Source organism: Plectropomus leopardus, chromosome 20 (genome assembly GCF_026936395.1).
Source record: "Plectropomus leopardus strain MGB_pleo_1.0 chromosome 20, ASM2693639v1, whole genome shotgun sequence".
NCBI classification, from domain to species: Eukaryota; Metazoa; Chordata; class Actinopteri; order Perciformes; family Serranidae; genus Plectropomus; species Plectropomus leopardus.
The window spans coordinates 1,696,488-1,716,337 of NC_142195.1; the positions used below are offsets into that span (position 1 = coordinate 1,696,488).

General features: G+C 35.7%; 1 protein-coding gene across 2 annotated transcripts in view; it reads left to right on the top strand.

Annotated features, from left to right (window-relative positions):
- The window catches only part of syk (spleen tyrosine kinase), a 33,088-nt gene extending 21,377 nt beyond the window's left edge, over positions 1-11,711 (top strand). For both annotated transcript variants that reach the window (XM_042509358.2, XM_042509359.2), the window contains 7 exons: positions 1,822-1,903; positions 2,845-3,004; positions 5,560-5,769; positions 9,495-9,684; positions 10,289-10,429; positions 11,170-11,282; positions 11,405-11,711. In XM_042509358.2, coding sequence (XP_042365292.2) covers positions 1,822-1,903; positions 2,845-3,004; positions 5,560-5,769; positions 9,495-9,684; positions 10,289-10,429; positions 11,170-11,282; positions 11,405-11,477 — 969 coding nt within the window. In that variant the 3' untranslated portion in view covers positions 11,478-11,711. The remainder of the gene's footprint in view (positions 1-1,821; positions 1,904-2,844; positions 3,005-5,559; positions 5,770-9,494; positions 9,685-10,288; positions 10,430-11,169; positions 11,283-11,404) is intronic.
- The last annotated feature ends 8,139 nt before the right edge of the window (positions 11,712-19,850 follow it).

The following is a 19,850-nucleotide window of genomic DNA, read 5'->3' on the forward strand; positions in this document are numbered from 1 at the left end:
TTATGGATGTAATTTTAGTCAAGTCAGTGAAGTCAACTTTTTTTTTTAAAGTACTAGCACAGAGTATATAAAAGAAATAAAATAAATATAGACATACAATAACAGTTAACAATGAGCACTTGTATGTAAATATTTAAAATTTTAGAAATAAAGTATGTATAATATATTGAATATGTAAAGTGTATACAAATATACATGTAAAGAAATACAGTAAAAGACAATTAGCACTAATCTGTGAATATTTAAATTATAATATGGATAATGTGCTGAGTGTGTAAAATTTAAAACTGTCCCTTATGCTACAATGCAATGTATAAAGCTTGTATGTAAGTTCAAAATCTAAAATTGTTCAATGCTACAATGAACAACAGAGATATACAAAAGTAAGAATAACAGTAAGACTATACACAATATATGTCACACATTTAATATAGCCTACATTTAAGAGTTGGATGAATAATGCACATTAAAATAATTGCACAGAAGAATGCCATAGCTGACATATTCCACAAAATATTGCAGTTAAGACAGTGATATGAAGAATTATTGCACCTTAAAAACCTTTTTTGAAGTCCACCAGTTCTCTTAGATTGTGTGGAAGTGTTTCTTTCATGCTGCCTTTTGTCTCTGTTTTCCAGAATTTATACTGCTAAATTGTATAGTTTTTTTCTAGAAACCTTTCGAAGAAAATGCTTTGCTATTAAGGCTGTCAGCATTAATCATGATGTGATTAAATTTCATAGTACAATAATATTTCTGCATATTCAAGCAGTCCTGAAATTGCTCCTATGTACGAGATGAACACAACGGTGCAGCTGACCAGACAGATGTCAGCAGGCAACCGTATCGCCAAAGCTGGTGTTGTATCGAAGTGTGTTCCCCTATCAAACAGTGTTTCCCCTGTTACTGCAAGTCCCCTTCCTCAGTGGTTAGGTTTGGTTGGGGCACAGATGCAATAAAATGTTAACATTTGTTGCTTTGTCCAAGATGAGACACAAACTACAAAAGTACAAAGTTCAGGAGACGTAGGGCTTACTGCGAGCTGTGGGATATTGATGGTCTCAAAGGACACATTGGTTGTGTAGAAGAGGGCATGTCCTGGAGCAGCCGGAGGTTTTGAACAGCCTTGTCAACCTGTTTTGATGTGTGTTACTGAAAGGAGGGGCCCCTGAAATCAAATCTGCCTGACACTTAAGACTTTGTCCACTTTTACCTGTTTGCACTTCATGCCTTGCTTTGTGTTTAGACTTCAGTGTTTCCAGCTTTTGCTGAATTGCACAATAAAATGATCTTTTTATTATTTGTATATTCTCATCTCTTGGATGTGAACATGCTTTGATATGTTGATATGTGTTTAAAGCCGGGGTATGAGACATGTCTTAAAGTCAACAAATCTTTGAAATCAAACTGTTAGAATTTAGTCGGAGGAACAATTGGACAGTAAATTAGTTACTAAACATGTCCCACAGCCCTTCGATAAATGCATATGAATGAAAATGTTGGCCCTGTGCATTTATTATCTTCCTCTCGTCCCTTTGTATGGACACTGTGTATTATAGTGATACTGACTCAGAGACCGCTGATTAATGAAAACTTATTGCTAGAAAGAGTTCTGAAAATGAGAGCTGTTTGGACATCGAGAGAGCAAGTCTATCACTATAATACATCTTCCATAGAAAGAGTGGCCCCCTGCTGCACATGAAAAACATGACTGTTGCCTGAGTACTGATGGATTCACTCATTGCAGATTGTATTCTGCTGGATTTGTTATTGCTCTGTGTTTCCTCTCAAACATTTTCCTCTTTGATAAACTGACAACAGAACCGCGGATCTCGACACAACACCAAGGATAATCTCAATCCCTATGAGACCAGGGTGCCCAACAGTCAAGCAGCCAGCAAAGGTATGTTCTTTCAAATATCCATGTGGAAGCACACTGCATTCAATAGAACTAGAGTCTGCTAAAAGTGCTAACTCGCTGCTCCATAGAGTGGTGAGGGGATGACGCATCTTTGTAGGTCAACCAGGAAGTTAGCATGGCACTGGTTCCCTCGTCAAAAACTTTATGGGATTTTTGCATGGGATTTTCAATTATCGCCAAAAAATAAGCTCTGTGACGAACACAAGTTCATGATACTTGCATGTTTTGTTCAGCATGATAGTCTTCACAGATGAACACCACATCTGTGTGTATTGAAGCGTAAATGAAATCTCCGGAAGTAGAAAGCTATTGTTAGGCTATAAATGAACTACACTGTGGTCGCACGACATCGGCACCCCGAATCCTTTAACTTCTGATTTGATTGAGCGCTTAATTTCTACTAAACTCTCTGCTGTTAGTGTGACCTGATGTAGCTAATGATTATGGCTATGTCATGCTAGTCTCACTAGTAGTTTCTGCGTTCGGTGTGATGACGTCTAACTTGTTAGCAACTACCTTTTTTAAAGACGCATAAAAAACGTAAGTTTAAAAATTGGGTTTATACGGACTAACATATCTAAATATCAGTAGCCTGTGTTATCCACAGACCCTATTTAAGGCATTTTACCCAAAACCCTTTCAAAAAACCCTGAAATTTTAAGACAAAGTAACTGGAAGTGCAAAAAATCTAACAGACTTCTGCATGTTTGAACTCATTACTTCACCACGCTATTAGCGGCTCTGCACACTCTTTAAGTGTCTGTAATCACAGTTATTTCTGTAGAAATGTACAGATACAGACTCTTCTCCTTAAAAGCCTTCCTTTAAAGCAGGCCTGTCCAAAGTCCAGCCTGGGGGCAAACTGTGGCCCTAACATGTCCATCACTCATTCTTCTAATGTGAGCTTGTCATGTCTTCATCAGAGGCCATGCCGATGGACACAGAGGTGTATGAGAGTCCGTACGCAGACCCAGACGAACTGAGAAGCTCCACAGTGGATCGCAGCCAGCTCTACCTGGAGGATGGAGAACTGGGCTCTGGGAACTTTGGGACAGTCATGAAGGGAATCTACAAGATGAGAAAGTAAGCTAACCACATTAGACCTAATAACATTAATAATAATAATAATAATAATAATAATAATAATAATAATAATAATAATAATAATAATAATAATAATAATGGATAGGACTTGTGTTGCACTTTTTTAAGTACTCAAAGACGCTTTACATGAAATGCAAAAATAAAAGAAATACAAATACAAAATAAAGAATACAAAATACTGAGAGATGTGTACATGAACAGAACAGATACAAACACAAAGAACATAATACAAATACAAAATTCAGAGAATATGAGTGTTCATATTTAGGGAGGCAGTGGAGACAGGTATTGTAGGCTTTTTTGAAAAGGTGGGTTTTGAGATAATTTTTTTTAATGAATAGAGTGAGTCTGAGTTGTAGATGTTTAGTAGTAGTAGTTTAGTTTAGTGTTTAGTAGTTCCAGAAGGTTTGGGCAGCAATGACAAAGGCTCTGTCGTACATACAAATAACACAACACCTGTATTATAATCAGTCAGTATCTACGTCACTGAAACTGCATTAAAGGAAAATATGATCCAGTTTAAGATGAAACTGATAAACTCTCCCAAGATCCTGCAATAAAATATCCCAGTTCCAGTTATCCAGAGACTCCACTCAGTTCTGTCTCAAAACGGCATGTATCATAGCCTCACTGGATACAAAAAGTTGTCCAGTGGCATCCAGGAGCCCTTTGTCTTTGGCTGGATTTAAACAAGTAACGGGAGCAGGATGTCTATTATCACCCTTTTATTTACCTTTTGAGTTGAACCTCTTGCAGCTTCCAGCAGACAAAACGTAAAAACCATCAATATCACTCCCAGTGACCAGCTGATGAAGTATTCATCAACTACAACCTTAAAGGACTTGTTCACATTTTTCAGTCCATCTTAAATTAAGCAACATTGAAACAGTTTTTCTTGTTCTAATCATTCTTCTTGTTAATACTGAACTTTAAAAGATCCCTTTCTAACATGCTTTTTTAGCCTCCTTTTATGCTGCGGGTCAAAGTGACAGGATATACAGGGAAAATATTTTTAAATATGTTTTGGAGCATGACACACACACACACACACACACACACACACACACACACACCCTCTCGTTCAGGTTTTCTGTTGTAAAAATTGTAAGCGTTGCTGAAAAGTAGTTTCAAGATGTAAATTTGAATTTAAAGGGTCAATTTGACACCTAACACAAGACATGTATTGTTGAATCAATCATGTCCCCATAACAGAATCTATTTCAAAAAATGCTGAAAAAAAGATTATGTTGAAACACATGTGGTGAATGTCTTTTTATACTAGTGTACAGAAAAATTAGTTTGATTGGTTTTTTTAATGGAAAATTAGTGAATTCTTATCAGTAAACCATGATCTGCAAGAGGTGAGAAACTTTATAACACTAATAATTAATAAAATTGATTGAAAATTGAACTAAAGATAATGTTTATGGAGAAAGTATCTATTACTTTCAGATGGTTAAACATACACAGAGTCAATCTGATCTAAGAGCATTTTTGCTGTTCCTTAAAGTTGAACAGAACAGGAGGGTTAATGTAAGTAATAGGGGAACAAATCCAAAGTCCTCATTCTGTGCAAACATACATTCAAAACTTAATCACTAATATGAGGCTTCAGCAGCCTGAGTTTAATATTATGTTCTTTGAACTGAGAAGTTAGAATTACTGATTCCCCAGTCCGAAATTTCAACATGAACACCCCTAAAGTTTTCCAACTTGAAAAATTGGGAGAACCTCACCAACCTGTCCTCAAAATCCAAGATGGCTGTTTCACTTCATTTCAGCAGTAGCGAAGGCTGTAATAATATAGTGTGAATTACAACTACAGTTAAAGATAAAGATATTAGATACTAGGTTCTTAATACTAATATCTCTATCTTGTGAGCTGATTTTTCTTCTTGTTTCATCTTTCTTCCTAGATTATATAATGTAAAGCTGACCTCAGTTTACTTGTGCTATGCTCAGACACCTTTCATAAGCTATTTGGCACTTTGACAACTGAGCCAATTGGTTTGATTCCTTTCAAAAGGGGAAAAAGGTAATGATCAAGAAATGACCCACAAATTGCGAGAAAGGTACCTTAAAAAACGTTTTAAAAAAGAGGGGAGGAATATTATAATTTATGAAATTATCAAAAAAAAGAGAAAATGTCTAGAAAACAAAATTCATAATTCTACCATTTTCATTTTCTTGCTATCTTTTTACAATTTTTTTGCTCATTTTTGGGCCATGTCTTTTTAAGTAGTTTGTTCCTCTCTCCCTAAGTTTTTGAATGAAATTATAACAATTTGCTCAGTCTTTGAAGGGTTAATTTGGTGCCACAACCTTTATCGCACACTCTGTATTGATATTGTTGACTCAGTTTGTGTGCTTGTCTGTCCTTTTACATTCAAAACCCTGTGTTTTTTCACTGATTATATGTGGCTAACCATTTTTTTGTGTTGTCAAAATGAGCCCAAATGTGTGGAGAATCTGTGGTGAATGAGCGTGAACCAGGTGTCTCGGTGGTCCTAACACTGACCCTCTCTGTGTGTTAGGATAGAGAAACCAGTCGCAGTCAAAATCCTGAAGAATGATGACAACAACCAGTCAGTGCATGAGGAGATGCTGCGAGAGGCCAATGTTATGCAGCAGCTGGACAACCCTTACATCGTGCGGATGATCGGGATCTGCGAGGCAGAGAGCCTCATGCTGGTCATGGAGCTGGCCGAGCTGGGGCCGCTCAACAAGTTCCTGCAGAAAAACAAGTATGTACTCCAAGTGCATCCTCATCATGCTCTGGACCAGGCATTCTAGTTACATTACTCACATAAATACTGAGAACATAGTGATACACATCTGTTTGAAATGTTCATAGATAATGCTCTGTGGCAGTGTTTGTTTTTAGAGGCAAAGGACATCATTTCTTCTGCTGATGGGCTAGATGTGCCCCCCCAACACTTTTCAAAATACAATTTTTGACCTCTAAATTAGTCCAGAAGGCAGGACAGTGCTCTTTGTAATTAAGTTGCAAATTCAAATTTTATCATTAAGTATAACAATTAATTAATTAAAATTTATTTCAGACTTGAAAACAAAATAAACAAACAAAAAGTTAAATCAGTTCCAAGACATAGGTAGAATAAAGTAAAAAGCATGTTCCATAAATTCCATTTACAAGCATTGATACGCCCAAAAATGAGTAGGAAGAAGTTTACACTTATTTAATCCTACCCCTTCTCCACAACTTAGTAATTTATCTACATTTTAAAGAAAAATATCACATATACAAATATATGGCGGCGTTGGGTGGCTGAGCCGATAAAGCAGTTGCCCTGTACATGAAGGCAATGTCCTTGCCACAGCAGCTGTGGGTTCGATTCCAGCTCGCAGCCCTTTGCTGCATGTCATCCCCTCTATTTCCCCCTTTCTCACTATCAATCTTCTGTCCTGTCCAAGTAAAGGCAAAAATGCCAAAAAAAATCATCTTTTCAAAAAACCAAAAAGAAAAAACATATACAAATACAACATATACCCATATGCACCATATATACACACAAATATACACATACATACATGCACACACACATACATATATAAAAACATATAATGACCCAGATTCTATATCTTATTATAAAGTTATTACCAGAAATATTTTATAATATATTTATATTTTATACACATAAACATACTCATACATCTTTGAAAACACCTAGTGATTTTTAAAGCCCACCCTCATCCCTGTACCTTGTGAAAATCATCTTTTTGTACCTCTTTTTGAACTGGATCATGTTTGGACATTGCTTTAGCTCCATGCTCATACTATTCCACAGCTTCACACCACCAACTGAAATGCATCTACTTTTCATAGTCATGTGAACACCTAGAAACTTGAAATTAAAAAAAAGTAAGAATCAGAATCAGAAATGCTTTATTGGTCCTCAGAGGGAATCTGTGGTTTGTCACAGTCGCTCTAATGCCAGCACAGAGAATTACGGCAAGTAGGAAGTAAGTAGTAGGTCCTAGCAAAAAGTATATACAAATATAGAATAAAATACTTTAATAGTAAACAATTACCACTTGTTTGTAAATATTTAAAAAAGTATGTATAATATGCTGAAATGTAAACTCTGTACATACTGTAATACAGCAATAGACAATAAGCACTAGTATGTGAATATTTCAATTATAAATATGTTTAATGTGCTTAGCATGTTAAGTGTGTAAAATATAAAACTGTGCCTTATGCTACAATGTAGTGTATAAAACTAGAATGTAAGTTCAAAAAATATATAAATATTTGTGCAATGCTACAATAAACAACAGAGATATACACAAGTAAGAATAACAATATCTGAACAATATGTGTTGTGTGTTAAATATAGCCATGTTCAATCAGGATTGTATCAAGGATATAATAATAATAATAATAATAATAATAATAATAATAATAATAATAATAATAATAATAATAATAATAATAATAATAATAATAGTTATTCAAAATTCAATTTTATTGTCATTTCACTGCATATTAGCATATACAGAATGAAATGAAATGCTGTTCCTGACCAGCTCAGTGCAGTGCATTTGAGATCTGTGCAAATTCAGAAGTCAGTAATAGATATACCAAAAAACAACATAAATATACTAAAAGCAACCTCAATACAATAAAAACAAACAATATAAAATCCCAAAACAAACAGACATTTCAGACAAAAAGTGCACAGTGTTCTGTGTCAGCCCACTGAGGGTTCACCTTGACAGGTGACTGGCTGTGAAAGCTGAATCTGTCTGTTGCTAGAAGCCGTCGCAAACTCTGGTCGCACCGCCATGTTGACAAAACTGTTACTTACTTTAGTTATATAGCACATTTAAGACAGGGTTTACAAAGTGCTTTGGCAAACAAAGAAAGGCAGAAAAAGCAGAAACAGGATACTAAGAAGGCAATACAACAAGAGAGAGCCACTGAACATAAGCCAGATGAAACTAGAGTAGAGTGAAGATCAGATTTTAAAAAAAGGACAAATAATGCGGGATGCAAAATGTCAATATAAATTAATACAAATGAAAAGACCAAAAAACAACACAAGCAATGAAAGCAATAATGTCACAAATAAAATGAATTAAGGTAAACAATGAATAGTGAAGTGAGAAGTGATTTAAAAGAAGTCACTGATTCTGCAGCCTTACCTCTTCAGGCAGGCTGTTCCAAAGTTAGTAATTTAAGCATACAGAGATTTACAAGGCTTTTCCAGTTTTGCTTTTATACCACCACTATAATGAAAATCTGGACAATCACTTCCAACACAATTTGTTGACTTCATTGTGTCCTTCAATTAAATATTAATGCTTAGACTGAGACTTGAGCTGAACCCATTTAGACTGTGTTTCTCCAAAAATGTGTTAGTTTCTAATGTTAGCTGTGCCCCCTATTTTTCTTTAATGCTGCTAAGAGTACAGAGAGTCAGTTGGTCAGCAAATGAGCCTCTAACAGCTGCTCAGGTCTCCTGACACAGTCCCTACAGCTCAAGTGAACTGGTGATTATAAATGATCTGTAGGTATGAATGAGGGGGTCTTCACCTGCATATATCGGACATGTGATAGACTGACAATATTTCAAAGCCAAAATGAACAATTTGAAAACATTTTATCAATGTTTTAGTTCACTAGAGAATGATGGTGAAGCAAACATTTCACTATGACTAAAATATATTTAAACTTTTGTTTTAATACTGATAAACCTGTTTTCTTTACCTAACTTTACCTGAAAAATGACTATTTGTATATCAGTATTTGCATGTTACACCCAGTTCATGAAGAAAACTTTGTTTTTCTTGCATGCTTCCACATTGAATGGAAAATTCAAAAACAGATTCAAAAAAACATCTGTTTATAAACTCTCACACAACTCGTGCACTATAATCCAGGTCTCACTTATCCAGTTGGAAGCTGAGTACCTCCCAAACACATACATTACAATATAAAAAAACTTTCTCCTTACTAGTAGGTTGCCCTGAGTGTGTGTGAGCATGTGTGTGTGTGTGTATGAGCTCTACCTGAGCAGAGTTGCTCTGCTGTGCATGCAACTGTTTTTTCTAAAATCATAATGATTTAGGTAAAATGCATTTTGGAAGTACTAAGCATCCGACTGGACAAATGAGACGTGTATTATACTGCACGAGTTTGTAAATGGCTTTTGTATTGATATAGTTTTGCTGTGGTTAAACATGGTCACCGTTTACTTCAGTTCATGAGGAAGGTTCACCTTTTTTAGATTCTCCATCCTCCGTGGAGGCATAAAAGAAAAACAAAATGTTTTTCTACAAATTTGAGGTTACACATGATGAGTCATATACATATGGTTATTTTACATGTGAATTAATCCTTTAAGGCATCTCAAAAGATTGTCATCTGCATCATTTGAGGTTCACAGTGAAAGTAATTAGAATAACAGTCACTTAGTTAATTAACTTAGTTGTTTATCCTCAGGCAGACGACCATAAAGAACATCACAGAGCTGGTCCACCAGGTGTCGATGGGGATGAAATACCTGGAGGAGCATAACTTCGTCCACAGGGACCTCGCTGCCAGGAACGTGCTGCTGGTCACGCAGCACTATGCCAAGATCAGCGACTTCGGCCTTTCCAAAGCTGTCGCTGAGGAGCAAAACTACTATAAGGTAAGTGCTGACACATTGATGGATACAGCTGATTCACTGTAGATCATCATGAAGTCAATCCAGGCCCACTGTGCATGCACAGGTGGATATTTCATGGTTCATTTCCACTTCATTACTGTAAAATGTTGGAGTGGAGTGGAGCAATATGGTTAAAAATATCCCAAAGTATTTAAGCCTGGATGAAATGGTTTGTTTTTTATTTTATTTTTTTAGATTTGATAAATATGTACCAGCTTTTGGTGTTTTAGAGTAACACAGACCTCTATAAACATAATTTTATTCAACATAACACAGCTGTTATGATAACATTGTAGAAAAAAACAAGAATAAAATCTGAATTGTCACAATAACCAAATGTTTGTCTTTCTTGGAATCAAATAGCTTTTGGTGACCGACACTGAAATCATCAGGATTTCATACAGATTTCATTGCATCATGTACAATGACAATAAAGCTTTCTATTCTATTCAACTATTAAAAATTTAGGGCAGGTTGTAATCTTGAGGCAGACTGTAATCTTGGACAAACTACAATATTGGACTGCAAAATTATTTATCTAACGTAATGATACCCGCTGATGTTTTGTGTGTGTCTCGTCCTACAGGCTAAAGGTCATGGGAAGTGGCCAGTGAAATGGTACGCTCCTGAGTGTATAAACTACTTCAAATTCTCTTCCAAAAGTGACGTGTGGAGTTTTGGGGTACTCATGTGGGAGGCCTACTCCTACGGCCAAAAACCATACAAGGTATCTCAGGCAACCTGAGACATGATGACACTTACTTCACACATCAAGTCACTGATGCATTTCCTTAGCTGAGACTTGCAAATGCAGAAGTAAAGCATTTGTGTTTTTTTGGGGTTTTTTAAATGTAATTTCTTTATCTAATTATTTACTTACTACTGCTGTTTTTATACATGAAGACATTCCTCTGACCAAAACACAAAGATAAAAAATTTCAAAATTGTGGCTCACTTACATTGTCATTGTGTGGCATTTTCTGCCATTGTTTAAAATGTTCTTTCTGTATGTAATTTGCTCGGCAATGTTATTGTCCTGTTAGTTACATCATGAGCACTATGGACCTACACTTCGTCTGAAAGCACTTTCACACTACAAGTCACATTCACCCATTCACACACACATTCAAACATTGGTGGCTGGGGCTACTGTACAAGGTGCCACCTGCTATTCAGTTTTTCAGACATTCTCACATTGATGGTACAGCCATCAGGAGCAATTTAGGGTTCGGTATGTTGCTCAAGGACACTTTGACATGCAGAGTGGAGGAGCTGGGAATCAAACTGCTGATCTTCTGAACACTAGTTCTGTCTCCTGAGCCACAGCTACCACTTCTTTTCTCAAGAAGTAATACTGCAACAAAAACACAAAAAAAAAACCCACTACTAAATACTCTTTTTACTCATCAATTTTGCACTGTCTGCCCGATGATGTCACCTTTAATCTGAATGCTTTTCTGTTGACAGGGAATGAAAGGAAATGATGTCATGCAGATGATTGAAAGTGGACAACGTATGGATGCTCCAGTCAACTGTCCACAAGAGATGTATGAGCTCATGAGGTCCTGCTGGACATACAAGTAAGTGCCACCGAGCCATCACACAGTAATGGCTGCACCAGCAGCACACTCTGACACCAGACAGCAGTAATAAGAGCAGTGCATACGTTTTAATAACTGCTTACTGTTTCAATGTGTTACAGGGTGGAAGAAAGACCTGCGTTTACTGTTGTTGAGCCAAGACTACGAGAGTATTATTATGACATTGCACAGTGAGTCTCCTCATGGATGTTATGATATTATGCAAAACCAAAAACTGCATTTATTCATGTCTAAATGGCTGGAGATGGTTATGGATTATTATGCTGTTGTAAAATATTAACTTCACCTAGTGGATTAATTTCAACAGTACCATCATTATGCAAATGCCATTTATTTGATTAATTTTCATGTTCCTTCCTGAATGTAAACAATATGAGAGTTGTAATAAAAAGATACAAGTCGAGCTTATTTTATGAACAAACATTCGTGTTACAGCTCACAAACTACACAACTCATTCATGCAGTAGTCTTTTATACTATTTGTGGATGGAGCTGCACCAACGTGATGTCATTGTAGTTAACCCTTTGAAACCTGGCCAAATTGGCTTGATATCTTTCAAAAACATGGAAAGAAGGCGATGAGCAACACAAGAAATGATCCCAAAATTAGTAAGAATTACTAATTCGTAAGAAAAGTAAAGGTTACCTGAAAATTAGCACACAAAAAATTGAAAATTAAAGAAACAAGAATAATATAAGAATATGGCCTAAAACTGCTTAAAATTATAAGAATAAAAAAAATTGAAATATAATATTATAAATAGACATTTTTTACGAATTACAAGTAATTTCCCAAATCCACTTATTTCTTGCAATTTGTGGGACATTTCTTGTCATGTTAGTCATTGCATTTATTACTTCCCGTCATTTGAAAGCAATCAAACCAATATGACAGGGTTCAAAGGGTCAAATAGATTGTGAAAGGCATCTGAACACAGCACAAGAAAACTGATGTTGATCCAGGTTTCAGAGGATTAAATCTAAAATCCTTCAGTTCTAGAGTGAATTCTATGACACCTGGGGGGGTTCCAGAGAGCAGGTTATATGAAAACTCTTGAGTATGTTAACCTTGAGATGAGGAAAAGAGAGTTAAGTCAAACTTTGAGTCAATCACCATGGTAACTGACTCTGTGAACATAACCTGCTCTCTGGCAGGTTTGCTATAAGAAACACAAAGTTTCTACTTGTCCCCTCTCACCTGAAGCAAGCTGCCAAACACAGATTGTCCTTTTTTTTTTTATAATTTTTTTTATAATTATGCAGTGTCTAACGTTCTCTGACCTCGATTGGACATGCTCTCATTCCTCGATAAATATCTGTTTGAGAAGTACCGTTTTTCATTAGGCTACATTCAATCATTCATCTTAATAACGTTCTCCGGCCATCCAGTCTGACACACCGCTTTTCTGTTGGCTGTTGACTCAAATGTTAATCTTTTTATTAGCATTTTACTGAACTTTCATATACACATCAACAAGAGTTTAGTCTACAAATCAGTGACTACAATATGTTTAAAATAAATAAAATTTTAAAAATTTAAAAAAAGAAAAAAAGAAAATGAATATATAAAAAACAGTAAAACTCCAATAATATTACATTTAAAAAGCATCCAAAAATCCAAAATAGCCTACCAACATAAAATAAAAGCCAGAAAACAAACTCAATAATCAAGTATCAGTTAGCTAAATAAAAATACCTTCCCCACATTTGTATGCACCATAATCTAATGCACAATCATCATAGTAATTCTCAGTCCTATGAAGAAAGTTGATATTGTGTTCACGGTGTGTGTTTTATATCAAAATCAAATGTTATTTTACTCAGCAGGATATTAGGCGAGAGGACATTTATGTGTTAAAGCAGCATTCTGTTGGGAGTTTAAATGACTTACATGTTGAAATAGCCACTGAATGAATATTTACTTTAATGTCAGATATGAATAAAACCAAAGTGAGGTCAGCCTACAATCATGTCCTAGCAAAATATGCCTTACCCTCCTGAATGATGTTTTTTTAATTTCATTTTCAGTTGCTTCCAAGTGCATTTGAAGATCAGAATTTATTCAGTCTACCACTTTTCCACATTTGCAACGATTTTAAAAAAGTTCTGTTAAATGTTAAGTCAGTGGGAAGTGCATTCAAACTTATGAATTGACACTGGCAGAAATTTTCTCCCATACTGCTTTTCTCTCCTTAGCTGCTGCAGCGGTATTACTTTTCTTTCTAAATATGGGTTCATATTTGCCATAAGCATCATGAGGACCTTTAGTTCCAGTGGGGTGAAGTAGCTTAATTTCTATTTCTCAGCAGTTGCCATGGTGAATTGAGGTATTGCGGCTCCATTAATGATGGCTTTTTATTGAGGTTGTGCACGCGCTGAACTCAGGGTGAACATACTCAGAGATGATTGAACTAATTCAAATCAGCTATTCTGGAACAGAATACTCTGAGTTTCCCGTCTTGGAGTAAATCAACTCAGAGTTTGTTGGATCTCCTTTCTGGAATACCCCCCTGAAGGTCCTGAAGTTATCAAAAGTGGGTGTGTCTGTGCTACATATGAATAAATTCCATGACTGTGACTTATAATTCATGCTTACACCTGAAGTATTAAACAGTATATCAACAAAATGAGTGTCAGGGAAATCCATCAATATTTAAAACCTATAAGAGAAGAGTTACTCCAACAAACTATCATCGCAAACAGGCAGAGGTGTCAGAAAACATCAGCTAATGAAATGGATTTTTTTTAAAAGCCAGCGCTATAATTTTGATCACGACAACCTTCTGGGACCACCATGAGGGATGGCTGGCCTAAAGCATGGATCCATGTGCTGTTTATGGTGGAAAACAAATTCCTAAAAAAAATGCTGTAAAAAATAAATAAAAGAATCTTACTCTGCAGTAGTACTCCTCTCAAAATTAACCTGTAAAGTATTCAGTAGTTCTGTTGTATATAATTTTATGGTGGCCTCTAAGGACTAGAGGGAAAAAAGCCCTGCATACTTACTTTACGCCACATGTGTGGAATCCATCCTGCCCAAGGACACTCCGACATGTGGACTGCAGGATCAAAGTAACCGTCTTCCAATTGGGACAACTGGACAACCAAACAACCTGCACACATACAGAGGTGAAAACATTTTTAAAAATTCTGTAGGAGACTATGCATTTCTTTTAATGTTTGACTAATGTCAAAGTAGTGGAATACAACTTTAACAGACATTTATTTACCAAAAGTTTAACTTCCACTGCTCTAGAGAACTGCAGCAGGATATTAAAATGTGTTTTTACCCATGAATCAGGATTCTAGATCAACTAGATCAGCAGAGCTGTTTCTTGTTGCAAAATAATGACTCTTAAATGATGTAAATCAGTTATTGCACTGATGTGTGTAGGAGGGCATTTGGATAACACTCAGCTGAGCTCGTATTGAGCAGTCACAGGTTTATTTTTTGAGGAATGTGGAAACTACAGGTGGCAGCAGAGTCAAAGTGATGTTAAGCTGAAGCATCAGACAGAATTATTTTGTTCTAGTAACACCAGGACTGCTTTCAGTCTTTTTATATTTTTCCGGGGTGGCTTGGCCTCAGCTCTGGATATTTCTTTAGCTTTATTCAATTTATCAAAATATTCCCAAAATAACAAAGACATTTAATAACACGTTATTCGGATGTAAAAAAAAAAAAAAAAAGGCTCCAAAAGTTCTGTTTACATTGCGTGTAACTCACTGAAACACATTGGGCCTCACAAGTCTCTCTTTTCTTATTATCTGATATTTGTTCTTGCACAGTGCAATAATCCTACATGGGATTCATGAAACATAAACTAACCACAGACTGTATAAAATAATAAACGCAGCCACTGTGACATCAGCCATTGGTTTGTGGACTCCAGTTTTGAAGCCTCAAATTTGGCATTTTGAATGCATTCACAGAGGCCCATGCATGAGGTCTAAACAGGTCAAGTGTATTTCCTTCATTTCTAAGTAATTTCAATGCTTTTCAGTACTTTTTAGCTGTTAATCAGTGTGTCAGTGCTATGCACATTCTTGTCGGCAGAACAAGTAAAACCGGGACGAAATGATTAAAAAACAAACTCAGGGCGCCCAGTAGCTTAGTTGGCAGAGTGGGCGCCTCATGTATAGAGGCTGTGTCCTCGTAGCAGCTGCCATGGGTTTCATGCCGGCCTTGGCCCTTTGCTGCATGTCAACCCCTCAATCTCCCCCTTTCACACTTACTCTGTCCTATCCATTAAAGGCCAAAAAGCTAAAAAAAAAATGTCTTAAAAAAACAAAACAAAAAAACACCCAGCTTTCAATCAGAGGTCTAAGACTCCACAGAGAAGCTTTAAGGAGGTTTGCCAATCTTCAACCAGTGCCATGTAGAAAATCTGCAGAAAACTTTTTTGACAACATACTATACTGTGGCTTTTTTTTAAATAATATTTTGGTCAGCATATTATAATATGAATTTTTTGTCATAACGTGGAAGAAATTCTATGCTTTTTGTCATATGTTGGACCACATTCTATAGTATGACTTTTTTCATAGTTTGGACCATATACTTTACTATGACTTTTTTTTCATATTTTGGATGACTCACTATACTGTGACTTTTTTGTCATATTTTGGATATCATACTTTACTATGACCTTTTTTGTCATATTTCTAAAGGCATGCTTTACTATGACTTTTTGCCATATTTTGACTGTCATACTATGCTATGACTTTTTTTGTCATATTTTGGATGACTCATTATACTGTGACTTTTTTGTTTATTTCTGATTACATACTATACTATCACTTTTTTTTTGTCATATTTTAGACAACATACTATACTATGACTTTTTTGTCATATTTATACTATTATGTGATTTTTATAGGATTTTCCAAGACATCTTATACTATGTCTCTTTTTGCAATTTTTTTAAAGACATATTTCATTTTTCAGGGTTTATTTATGTATTTTTAGTGAAACACTATACTTGATACAACTGATGTTTCTAATGACATACAATACAATGTACTTTTTATGATACTTTGATGACATACTGTTATGTTATGACCTGTTACGACCTTTTAATGAAAATTTTAATGACACACCATAATATGACTTTTTTATACACACACACACACACACACACACACACAGGATGTCATACTATCTCATGACTTTTTTATGACATTTTTGATTACATGCCATACTTTGACTTTTTAATTATACTTCTGCTGACATATTATTTAATGATTTTTTGTGACATTTATGATGACGTACTATGTTATGTTTTTATGATATTTTTATTGGCATAGTGTACACTGACTTTTTTATGATTTCTTAATGAAACGCTATGGTATGTCTTTTTCATGTATATGGGATGTCAAACTATATGGAGACTCTTTTATGATGTTTTGAAAACACACCGCAGTATGTCTTATATTGGTATTTCTCACCGTATACTATTCTTTGACTTTTTTGATGTGATGATGTTTTGAATGACATACTATACTATGACCTTTTAATGAAATTTTGAATGACATACTATACTATGACATCCAAAATATAAAAATTAGTCATAGTATAGTATGTCATTCAAAATTTCAGTCAATAAAGCATCAGCATATAGTGACGACCGCAATGAACAATTTAAAATAACAACACGAATTTTACTGGACCCTGTTCAGTGCCGTTTGCGGCTTTAATTATATATATATATGCACATTTCAGTTGTATTTAAGGCCCAAAACAAGCTGTTGATAACTGTTAAGAGAGAGTTAAAACAGAAACGGCCCCTTTGTGTGGCCAGGGAGGAGGACTGGGCCAACCTGCGGTGACAAAAACTGTTCCAAAAACAATCAAGTAAAACAGACAAGCTAAATGCTGTCAAGGATGCCGTTACAGTTACACCTTGGCCGTTTCCCATGAGAAGCGGCTGGGTTGCAGGCCTCCAGTATTGGGGAACGGGTCTTTCTTTACGCAACTTTGACTTGTGGTGGGATTCCCCCCGGCTTATTGCTGGGACATCTGCCGGAAGGAGGCAAGCCACAGTGGGGATGTGCAGCCTGATGTCACGTTGTGTGCAGCAGCAGCATGAAGCCACAGGGCATGCCTGCACGCAACCGCCGGCCGGGGCCTCAACAGTCTGCTCACAGGTTCGCACACACACCTTCTACTTATATCCTCGTGATAACTCTGACCCTACCATCAGCATCTGCAAGTCTAACTCCCGACAGGAGCCTGCTTCTCTATACACTAAATCCTTATCACAGAGTGTAGGAAAACATGGCTGCAGCATCTGTGATGTCCCTCACAGGTAGACTACCGACTGGGTTTAACACTCACTACCATCTATCATCCCACATGCACTGGACAAGTCGATCCATTCTTATTTCAATCTTGAGATTATTAACCCCTTTGGTTACTTAATGTTTGATTGTGTTTTTCCATTGACTCATTATAGAACTGTTTCGTACCACGTCTAAAATTAAACTCTGTCTACAACCATAAATAAGTCAGTAATCTGTAATATACTGACAGCCTCAATAAAAGGTTTTATTTTTCATTGACAATTGGCATAAAGTGTAAATCTAGATTAATTTTGCAGGTTCTGGATGTTAATTTAAATGCATTTAAACGCTAGATTTTTTTTTTTTTAAAGAAGCCAAAACTAGATTAAAAAAACTAAACTAAACTTTACTTTAAAAATTTTTTTTTTTTAAAGTTCAAACATGATTTTTTTTCTTCTTTTTTTTTTCCAAACATTTTTTTCACTACTAAAATGGCAAAAAATAACCCCTTTTTGTTGTTTTGGTTTGCATCTTTGTGCTTCCAAAAGTCATATGTATTTTTATCCAACAATTTCTGTTAATTTTAGCAACAATTTAAGACAGACATGTATATACATATACACACATACCAGTAGATGTGTGTGTGCACATATACACAGGACACCTGATCAAAATCTCCAGTACAACTGCTTAAGATTTAAAGTAAACTAATAAAAACTGAAAACTCAACATAAGACCCAAAATACTGAGTTCATGTCAAAAAGAGATTGTAGAAGTGAAGTTGGATCACATGACTCCTTTTAAAAATACAAAAAATACATAAATTATTAACAATACAAACATGTCAGTTATGCAAAAACACAAATACATACATAATTGCATGAACAGGTTTAAGTTGTAAAGGTGTCTGAGAACATCACAAGAAAACTGATGTTGCTCAAGTTTCGAAAGGGTTAACTTACTGACTTTTCCCAGAACTTTAGACCTTCATCTCTCTCCAGCTTATCAACAAATGAGGAAGGAGACTTTCATTTGTGTCGTTATTTGTCACTTTATACTACAGCCTTGACTTTATTACTTTAGTTAAAACTTTAGGACACCAGTAGGGGAAGTAAGGGGGAAAAACGCAGCTTGACACACAGCACCAAGCTCAAGATACCTGCTGCATAAATACCCTAAAAGATTTATAATTTTCATCATCTTTTTCATAATTATTTACTTATTGTACTGACCTGTGTTTTTTTAACTGATGCATATTCATTATATTGCTTTGTGTTTTTGAACTGATGCTTCCTGTTTGCACTTTCCCCTTTGCTTTCGGTTGCCAATTTCCCCACAGCGGGACTAATAAAGGACAATCTTATCTTATTAGGCAATGAAATCATTTCCTTATAGCACAGCAGCAAAATGTGCTGTACCGGTCTGAGACTGTGGGTTTGGGAACCATTGGTTCATCAGCTGATCATTAGCTTACAAGCTGGCTCTTATTACATCACCTGATAACAACATATCAAGAGATATGAGATGTTTTAATGTTTGATGCATGAATGAAAACTAAAAGTAAAATTTTCACTTCAGAAAGCTATGTTGCAACATGTTAGAGATGATTACACACTAGTGTTTTCATGATACTGGAGTTTCTATCTACTGTACAAAATCATGAAAAAGATTAATCAAAGTATGTTCCCCCAGCGAAGTGTTTCCACTGTTAATACAGTTCTCACCTCAGTGGTTAGGTTTGGTAGGGACACAGGTGCACAAGAACTAGATCAGTAAAAAAAATTCAATCTTTCCCTATTAACACATGTATTATCATATATATATATATGTATATATAAAATAAGGATTTGGTCCACATGCTCAAGAGGGGCAGAGGAAGGTGGTGGTCACATAACATGGTTTACCAATGTTTTGGCGCATTCATCAAAGTTGTAGTGCTAAAATGACAATTTACATAACATTATATATAGCTTATAAAAATGTGCGAAATTAAAATCTCATAAAATGAGGGGGAGTGGGGAAAAATAGAACAGGGAGTAACAAAAATGTAAGAAAAAATATATATATAAATAAATAAAGGGTTTGGGTCGGGTTTAGATGGGGGGCACACATATCAACAGGGACAGTCCTTGACACAACACGGGAAACACTGAAAACTTTGGAATATTCAGAATAAATGTTTCAACAAATTTATATTTTTGACAACACTAATACACACACACACGCATGCACGCACTGACATCTCTATTGTCCTTTTGGATGGAA